The 9,078-nt window shown below is 37.3% G+C and overlaps 1 protein-coding gene across 3 annotated transcripts; it reads left to right on the top strand.

Moving 5' to 3' along the window:
* The first annotated feature begins 1,425 nt into the window (after positions 1-1,425).
* On the top strand, positions 1,426-8,795 carry LOC135475080 (thymidine kinase 2, mitochondrial-like). 3 transcript variants are annotated; one of them, XM_064754826.1, is made up of 10 exons: positions 1,426-1,723; positions 2,236-2,321; positions 3,510-3,584; positions 4,045-4,098; positions 6,030-6,119; positions 6,392-6,465; positions 6,684-6,772; positions 7,385-7,464; positions 7,836-7,916; positions 8,431-8,795. In XM_064754826.1, exons 1-10 carry the CDS (start codon positions 1,615-1,617, stop codon positions 8,512-8,514), a joined length of 822 nt encoding a protein of 273 aa, XP_064610896.1. In that variant the 5' UTR covers positions 1,426-1,614; the 3' UTR covers positions 8,515-8,795. The 3 variants fall into 3 exon arrangements, with proteins under 3 accessions (XP_064610896.1, XP_064610902.1, XP_064610909.1); XM_064754832.1 differs by having other exon boundaries at positions 1,428-1,717; XM_064754839.1 differs by having other exon boundaries at positions 1,609-1,833.
* Positions 8,796-9,078: the final 283 nt, after the last annotated feature.

A 9,078-nucleotide genomic window follows, 5' to 3' on the forward strand; every position in this document is an offset into this window, starting at 1 on the left:
TGGTGGTTTACTTAGGGCACTTTTGTTTCCTCCAACTGTAAAAACTAACAGCCCTAATTTATGGAAAGAATTCTTGAGTCCATTAAACAGTGTTATAAAGAGAAAGAGTACTGCTGATGTACACAATAATAATATCGCAAAAATCTACATAGATCATACCGGTAAATGAAAAAGCGTTGGTGTAGTAAAAGCCGAGCATGCAGCCCTTATGTGACAAGGACATAATGGACCTTTGCAGACTATTTGCAATGTACCAAAGCCCTCAATGAATTCAACCACACACATGTACATGTATGCATGTTTTGGAATGTTAAAGGAATGTTATGTAGTCTTATTGGCCTTATTCTGTGAAGGTTTGTGTGTGCCCCATATAAATATAAATTCCATGAATTATATTTTAAACTTACTTCCCTATAGTTACTATAATCTACTGGTTGAATTTGTTGACGATTTAGTCTCTTTTTTTCTCTCTCTTCTTTTCTGTATGTTAGCTGGGCCCTGGGCCCAAACAAATGGGCATTTATTTACTGTGCATTAAAAACATTGAAAACTAATGCGAAGCAGCATATATTTTAATCCGGTGAGGTGGGGCTAGTATGCAGCAAGACCTCGAGCCATTGCTACATCCAGTCAAAAAATGATTGTGGTGCGACATCTTCTGCAGTGTATTAGTTTCTACAGGAACATTGTTCTGTCTTTATTGTGACACGATGTGCGTTATTGTCATGATGAGCTAAGAAATGAAATGAATAACAGGTCCCTATTATTGGTGGATTGAAATCAGTTCTATTCAGTTTGAATGTCATGTTAATTTTCACTAAGCATCTTTAAGTTCATCTAGTATTCCTGGACATCTGCTTTACTGCAGATGTGAATAGATGTAAGAACTGTTATATTAAAAATCTGAATAGACATAAGATGAGTAAAAGTGATTTGTACTGGAAACTTGGCAAGTGCAATGGAAATTGTGGATGTTTTAATCAGCACATAGTAAAGGTGATACGGGAATCAAAATTTGCAAAGCCTTCAGTTTAAGGTTTTTAAAATTCTATCACCTTGGAAGATTAGGAGAACGAAATTTGTGAATACTTAATCATGTATATCTAAATTTTTATATAACACTTCTGCAGTGTTGTAACACTGTCACAGCATTTGGGAAATAATTTAGACTTGAAATTGATAAACTGGAAATGCACTTCCCAGGTAAACCTGGGATACAATATGATATCATCTCATAGTGTGTTCCAGGATATACTAAATCTTGTTCTTTCTCTTTCTCTGCTCCACCGTTGTTTAAGTGAAATATTATTTAAAACCCCAAGTTAATTAATGAATCAAACCCTTTCTATGCTGAAGAAAGAGTTGTCGTTTGTGAGTTAGCTCCCTTCCAATCGCTCTTCAACGAACTTGCACAAGCAAATGTCACGATCAGTCAGAAAGAAAAATAGATGTGTATGCCGAGTCGAGTGAGACGACTATTCTTGTATTTGTTATGTCGACGTCAGAATAATTAAATATGATGGAAGATATCGATGGGAACTTTTTATCGCTGTTGTGTCGCTGTCAAGACCACATATAATGTGTACCTTCTCAAGCTAGGCCAAGTACATATAGATGGCATTACGGCGGGTGAAGCTGACCAATCAAACTCGGGTTCTCTTTTATATTCGTGGTCTGTTGGCGGGGATTCCGATCAGCGCCAAAACCCCCAAACAAGGTGCATGTAGGTTTTGACACGCTGTAGTTTACCTGTTTTTAGTGACAAATAACTAGTTAACTAGTTAAAAATGCTTGGGTACAGAATCCCTAGATCCAGTAGACCTGTCAACTCGGGTACGTAAAGGAATGGACGAGTGAAACCCAGGACACAATCGTTTAGCGCGATACATCAACACGAACTCGGGTCGCTTCACAAACCATGTGGAGAGGCCAGACTAGAGACAATTGCTCCCGTGGAATTAGAGAAACTTGATAGGCCTAGTCGAGAAATATGACGTGAAATCTTGGGTGACTACTTCTGGACTAAAATGAAACAAGCCTTTGTTAGAAAAATTTCGGAAATGTGCCACAATACAAATGATGACATACGCGAAAGTTTAAAGAAAAACTAACAAACAAAACAAAAAAAAAAAAAAAACCCTAATCTGAATTGAAACGTAACATGTAAATGTTGGATGACTTTCTGTATGAATGGTGTTTGCTCCAATTGAGTGTTCCATGCATTTTCATCTTCAGCATTGATGGAACTGAAGACTGCACCAAACATTGTCAAGAAAGGTTTGAAAATTGCCAGACTAGAAGAAGGGAAGAAGTCCTTCACGGTAAGATTTTTTTGTGTAATTTGACAGTAAAATCTGTTCTATGAAACCAAAACTATTTAACTGTTGCAGATAAGAAAGATGTTTAATTATGTTCGAGGTAGCAGTGAAAGTGGCTTATTAAATTTCAAAGAGCAGGCATTGGAGAATTTCCGTGATTCAGTGGTAGGTCAGATTTTACAAGTTAATTTGACCGTTTTTTCAGTAAATGGTGTCGTTTCTTAACTGAAAGTAAGACTAATGAACTCTTTTGACTTGTACTGTACCAGAAGTCCAGTAGGTAATGGATTTCTGACTGTACATAAATACCATGTCCACAGGATGTACTTCTGTCCGTACATAAATACCTTTTTCCACAGGATATTAGCCTACACATTTTCAGCAAAATACACAAGCGGTGAACATCTGCTCTTCTGTCAGGCATTTTTATATGGCACATATGTCTTTAAGTCGCTCACTTGTTTTGGGGAAAGCAGGACGATGACCTTGTCCACTGGTCTGAGAACACTGACTTGTAGGTTGAGAAGTGTTCGCACGGATACACCATACTTATGGCTGCTCACTTGAGGGATGAAGAACAGAATGTAGCACGAATAAATCCTTCACATACCTCTATACTTCTCTCAACCTACTAGTTCGTGTTCTTGGACAACTTACGAACATATCTTAGCATGGGTGAAGTGCTAACCCAGCAGGGAATGTTACCTTGTCTGTGTGGCAAGAATCATTCTTCATTGGTGCCCTGGTATGGCAGAAAATTAATGGCATTGCGAATACAAGGAGCAAAAGATAATGTCGGTGAAAAGATAACAGGCATTTACAGCATCGCACTTTCTGCTCTGCTTTACTTTTGCTATGTGTTGTTAGGACAAATCATGGGATGCTAACATGGGGTGTAAATATATATTTTATACATGTATTGACATTTAGTATGTCACAACATATTACTGCAGGGGGCCATTAGAAGGTGGCTACCAGCTACATGTATCCTAATGCTGTGGTAGCATGATGACAAGGGAAAGGAATTTTTGATGTTAATAAAATTATGTCAAGGTCCTGTTGCTAGGCGTTTGACAGGTCCCCATCATGGTAGCATTGATTTTACTACACAAGCTTTCAGTTTTTGGAGACTTATTCCCTAATACTGTGTATGCAGCAACTGAAAGTAATGGATTTATTATGTGTCCTCAGATTGCAGTGGAAGGAAACATTGGCAGTGGGAAAACTACATTGCTGGAGTACTTCAAATCTTCCCCAAATGTTGAGGTAATTAATACCCAGACTTTTGTATGAAATCTTATTCCCAACATATATCATTGTAAGCACACCATCTATGTTGCACTCACTACTGTCCTCCAATACTTCCAGGTAATGTCTCACAATAATGTATGTGCATGCTTGGTTAACTGCCTCCGTGGTGTTACAACATTAGCAACGGTTTTCTCTCCTGAACTATGTTCTCAACTGTTAATATATACTCATAAACTAACACAATCATTTGTTTATATGAAACTCACAGTCAGGGCTTTGTTGCAGAGTAAGTTAATAAATGGATTTGTGTGATATTTATTTTTTCTTTTTAACAACATTTCAGCTTAGACTATCAGAAAGTGTCATGGGGTTTGTTAATGGTTCCGCTGAAAGTCCGAATGGTGCCACGAAAGAAATATTCCTAAGCATAGAAAACCCCAGTCATAATAAACGATATATTTTATTATAATTTCAGGCCATAAGAGAGCCATTGGAGCAATGGACCAATGTCCAGGGACACAATGCTTTGGTAAATATGAATGACAGCTGTTAACTCCATAGAATTTACCTGTTATGAAATGAAAAGCTCTAAGCTGTTTTCTGATTTTATTATTATACAATTGATGCTCACAGCCTTGCCCTTTGCTTTGACACCATGAAACATTTTAAGACTCACCATCACAAGACTTCAGGAGTAACATTTTTTATCATATACCTATGCGTGTTGCCCGCCTGATACAGAACCCCCTGATATTTGATATCACCATCCTCTGAACATTTTGCACGCGTGGAACTACTTTCTCACCGAGTGACCTTTCCCAGGGAAAGCCCTGCGGTCCCTGATGGGGATTTCTATGCAGTGCTGACCTACTTACACGAACACGGGATTTATTCTCCCTAAAATTAAGACCCAGAAAAACTAATTAAATTTTTTCTACACTGTCTACATGCCAACATTGTGGGCAAAAAAGTTATATTCAAATATTTTCATCATTTTTTTGTGTCGTCTGCTTCGTGATTTTTGGTGTCAAATTACATTCCGCAACACTGATAGCTGTCGATGTCGATTTAGGCCAGATTTCTAGCTCGTACCGTTTGCAAGTCATCTGCACATTAAGTTTTCTCCTGTAAACATTTAAATTCACCTTTTCCTGTTCGTTCTCCTTTCAAAAGTTTGTTGTTGCTACTCAATTATTTCTGGATTTCCGAACTGTTAAACTGTTTACCTTTGGAACTGTGCTATACTGTTAGTGTTACCAGTGCAAACCACGCCATTATGGAAGCTGAGAATAGCAGTGACTCAGACATGCCAAATTTTGACCTCGGATTTTGGTCGGGCAGGGACATTGAGCAGCTATTCGACTATGACGGTGATTTTCTGGCTAGAGTAAATGCTTTCGAGCAGGAAATTTTGGTCACTGACGCCCATGACAACCACCTAAAATGGGCATCATTTCCGAACAGGAAGCCAACTTTCGTTGAATGCGGTGAGAGGGAGAAATCAGAGTTTGTCATGTCAATGAGGAACAAAAGCACTGTCCAGAAGATGGAAAGCATAGTCAGAATATTTTTTGGATTCCTGCGAACCTTTCCTCATGAAGATGATCGGGAAATTGAGGACGTACCACCCATTCAGTTGAGAAAACACGACGGTAGCGAGTATGAACCAGACACTCTGACCAGTTACCACAGGGCCATAGAATGCTATCTACGCAAGCACAATTATGCATATAGCTTGGTTTTTGATAAAGAATTTCAAACTTCGCGTGACATCCATGCCTCAAAGTGCAAGGAGCTCAAACAGAAGCGCAAAGGGAACAGACCAAAAAAAGCTGAGCCGCTGACAGAAAATGAGCAATGTATACTGAAGGAAAATAAGGTAATAGGGAACCATAGTCCGCGTGCACTTGTCAACAAAATATGTTTGACAAATACCCTCAATTTTGGCCTTCGTGGAGGGGAAGAAAATCGTAAACTCAGATGGGGAGATGTGACCTTAAAATGTGATGAACAGGGGACAGAATACTAAACACTAAAACTAGGAGTGGTGAAAACCCAAACATGCATGCCTGCCCCTTCCAGCCGAAACAGCCGTTGCGCTCAGTAACAAGGATGACTGCCTGGTAGAGGCGTACAAAGTCTACAAGGACCACAGGCTACCAAAAATGTGTACAGCCCACAGTCCATTTTACCTCGGCATCAATGATAGAAGAAAAGCTTGCAGTAATGTATGTTACAAATGCCAACCAATGGGACAGCACACCCTAAAATCAGTTATGAAAACCATGGTAAAACCGCAAAAAACTCGAGCAGATACGACAATGCAGATCAGCACAGTATGATGATAATCTCTATATACTTTATACTAAGGTATCTTTTATCTATATTTTATTACCATTTGGTAGTGTTTTTCACTTTTTGCCAAGCTGTATGTAGACTGTGTAAGTGTGTTTGTTCCAGGGGTTGCTGTACCAGGATCCATCACGATGGAGCTTTTCATTCAATATGTATGCAACTTTGACAAGGGTACAAATGCATACAAAACAGTCCGTGAGTACAAATTTTTGGGAGATACATACATAGAAAGAAAAAAGTTCTAAATTGATCTGAGATTTTATCAGCAAAAGATTTTAGTCATGCATCTTCCCAAATTCACTTTTAACAGTTGCTCATTTGCTTCAAAGCTGGTTGTGTATCTTTATTGAAATAGTGTATGGTGTGACAAAGCAATATAATAAATATTTATATAATGTTCAACTTTATGATGCAGTTGATGCATCGAAAAAAAATTCTAAAATTGTATTTTTATTTCTTTTATTCAGGAAAAACCCATTAAAATGTTGGAAAGAACTTTACACAGCACACGGTACTGTTTTGTGGAGAATGATTTCAGGAAGTAAGTACATGGAACACCTTAAAGTTTAGCTGTATGTTTGGCTAGGCAAACAAACATGCTTGGATATGTTATAAAAGAGTCAGAGAATTTTCAGGGTGTGCATGTCACAAAATCATTACTAACCATGTGGACAGATGACAGTACATTTGCTACAGTGTATATCCACATTTCTGTCTCCTGTGTAAAAATTTTACCTGTCTGTTTTCCCTCTCTTTTAGCAAAACAATTAATGGGTTGGAGTATGCTGTTGTCACAGAATGGTTCAACTGGCTTACAGCAAGCCAAAAAATTAACATTGATCTCATAGGTAAGTTTCTAAAGGACATAACAAAATGCGCTATATGTAAAAGACGCTTTTATGATCTGATGGCTTAAAGATGATAATGTATTATCGCGGTTAGAAGATTCCTTACCATGGCTTATTCCAGTACTATGTTTGTTGCTTGTATAGTAAGTACTGTTAATAAATTTCTTTGTTCACAAGACAGACTTGTTACTTTGCAAATGAATAGTTTGAGTCTTAATCACATTTAAAGATGTTTACACTAGGTTAGATTCTGGGTGTACTAAAAGATTAGTTTTTAGTTGACTGTTTCACCTCCATTTTTCTTCCAACAGATTGTTACATACCATGTCAGGCTTTTAGTACCACAAGCAGTCCAGTAAATAATTTTCAAGTTGACATATGGCTTTATTGGTAATTTTTTGCAACTGCCCACATTTATATAAAAAACTGACATTGTTTACATGGCAATTTTGTCTGTACCAAACAGTTTACCTCTGTCAAAATACTAAAGTCTGCAGGATATATTCTCCCATAGCTTATTTTCATACTTCAACATGCAAGAATGATAAAATCCAAAGAACCTTAACTGGTATTTATGCATAAATATCCTTTAAAGATAATTTCCTGCCTCAGTTTACCTACAGTGCAATCCAGAAGTCTGTTTTAAGAGGATAAAGAAGCGAGACAGACGGGAGGAAGATGGGGTTCCAAAGGTGAGCAAACTAACTTTCTGCCAGTATCCTGTGTATAAAGGGAACTGGGAAACAAAGGCTTTCAAACCTCAGTCCTGGTAATTCAGAAACCATAAGTTGTTGTTCAGTAAATTTATATAACATGTAAGTGTACAGGTCAAGATGTTCAGATTTCTCATTGCAGAAAATCAACAGGCCATTGCCTTCCAGAATATGCACAGATGAGTGCCTAACATTGCATTAAGTTGTAAGCTTTTTATGTTGAATAAGTACATGGAATAAACACTTGTATGCTAATATTTATCTCTCATGAACAGAATTATTGAATTACCACATATTTGGCGGTTTTGTTTGGAAATTTGTAAGTGCACACAGCTATGTTTGATTTCCAGAAGTTAATTGAAGATCTACATAATCTACATGAAGAGTGGTTGGTTGAACAGAAATACTTCAAGGCTCCCGCACCAGTGTTGGTGAGTGTTTGTTATATTTCATGTTGTGCAGGCTTCAGTATGTGCCGTAACGCATACCATGTCAAAATGTATAAAATAGGCTAAGATAGCTAGATGAAATTTTTATAAACTGCCACATAAAAGAGTTTTTTGTAAAGTTTAATTAAAAAGGTTAATTTCTTATCTGAAAAATGTTTTAATAAATTCATAAAAAGAACCGTTCTAAGGCATTTATGGGCTTCTGAACATGCATTTGTACATACTAAACTTCAGTATGAAATACAGTAGTCCAAATAAAACAATAACAATAATACAAAACAATTCATGCAGATACCACTTGAATGAATTTTGAGCAGTGGTATTGTAAATATTGACAAATCAGAAACGACTCCACTTTAAGTAACCAGGCCTGTGTGTATGTTTTACAGAACTATAGATTGTTTAAGTGAAAATTGTAAAACTTATGCTAAGATTCATTTACGTTTAGGTATGAATTCTGTGTCTGTGTATTGAGCATATAAATTATTTTTGACAGATATTAGACGCTAACCAAGATTATGAAGATCTGGTGAAGGATTATGACCTAAAAAGACAGAAGATATTGTGTGGTTACTCCTGATGTGGCTTTCCTGCCTCGATCGAGTTTGTAGAGAAAGCTCACTTGTAACATGTGACTTTTGAGCCTCACAATAAGAGATGTGGAAACTTGGGTGACTCTTGAATCTCTTGATGAGAGATGTGGACTTATGTTGGAACCATGATATGGACAGGTGTGTGGTCTGATGTATTGACCATGTGGTCACTGTCTGCCTCTTCAAGTCGTCTTCTGCATGCTGACTAAGCATTGTGTTTTGAGAAACATTGTGCACTCACAACAAGGCTATAACAACAGTGTGATGGCTTGATGCAGTTGATAAACTGACAAATGTGACTCTAATTTTGAAAGTAAATACTGTATTTCACCTAAAGTTTTGCATTTTGCAGGGAACACATTTTGCTTGATCCTGATTGATTCATTCACCTTATAGGACAACTTTTTTGTGAAATTTGATTAATTTCGTATCAGGAAAACTGGTGTGTTGATATCAGAAATATCGCTATAACATCTTACTGTTCTGCTGAAAGTGAATTATTAAAGGCCAGACTTTTGGTGAAATACAGTAGTAGCATTCAACAGTTGCTT

Source organism: Liolophura sinensis, chromosome 1 (genome assembly GCF_032854445.1).
Source record: "Liolophura sinensis isolate JHLJ2023 chromosome 1, CUHK_Ljap_v2, whole genome shotgun sequence".
Taxonomy (NCBI): domain Eukaryota; kingdom Metazoa; phylum Mollusca; class Polyplacophora; order Chitonida; family Chitonidae; genus Liolophura; species Liolophura sinensis.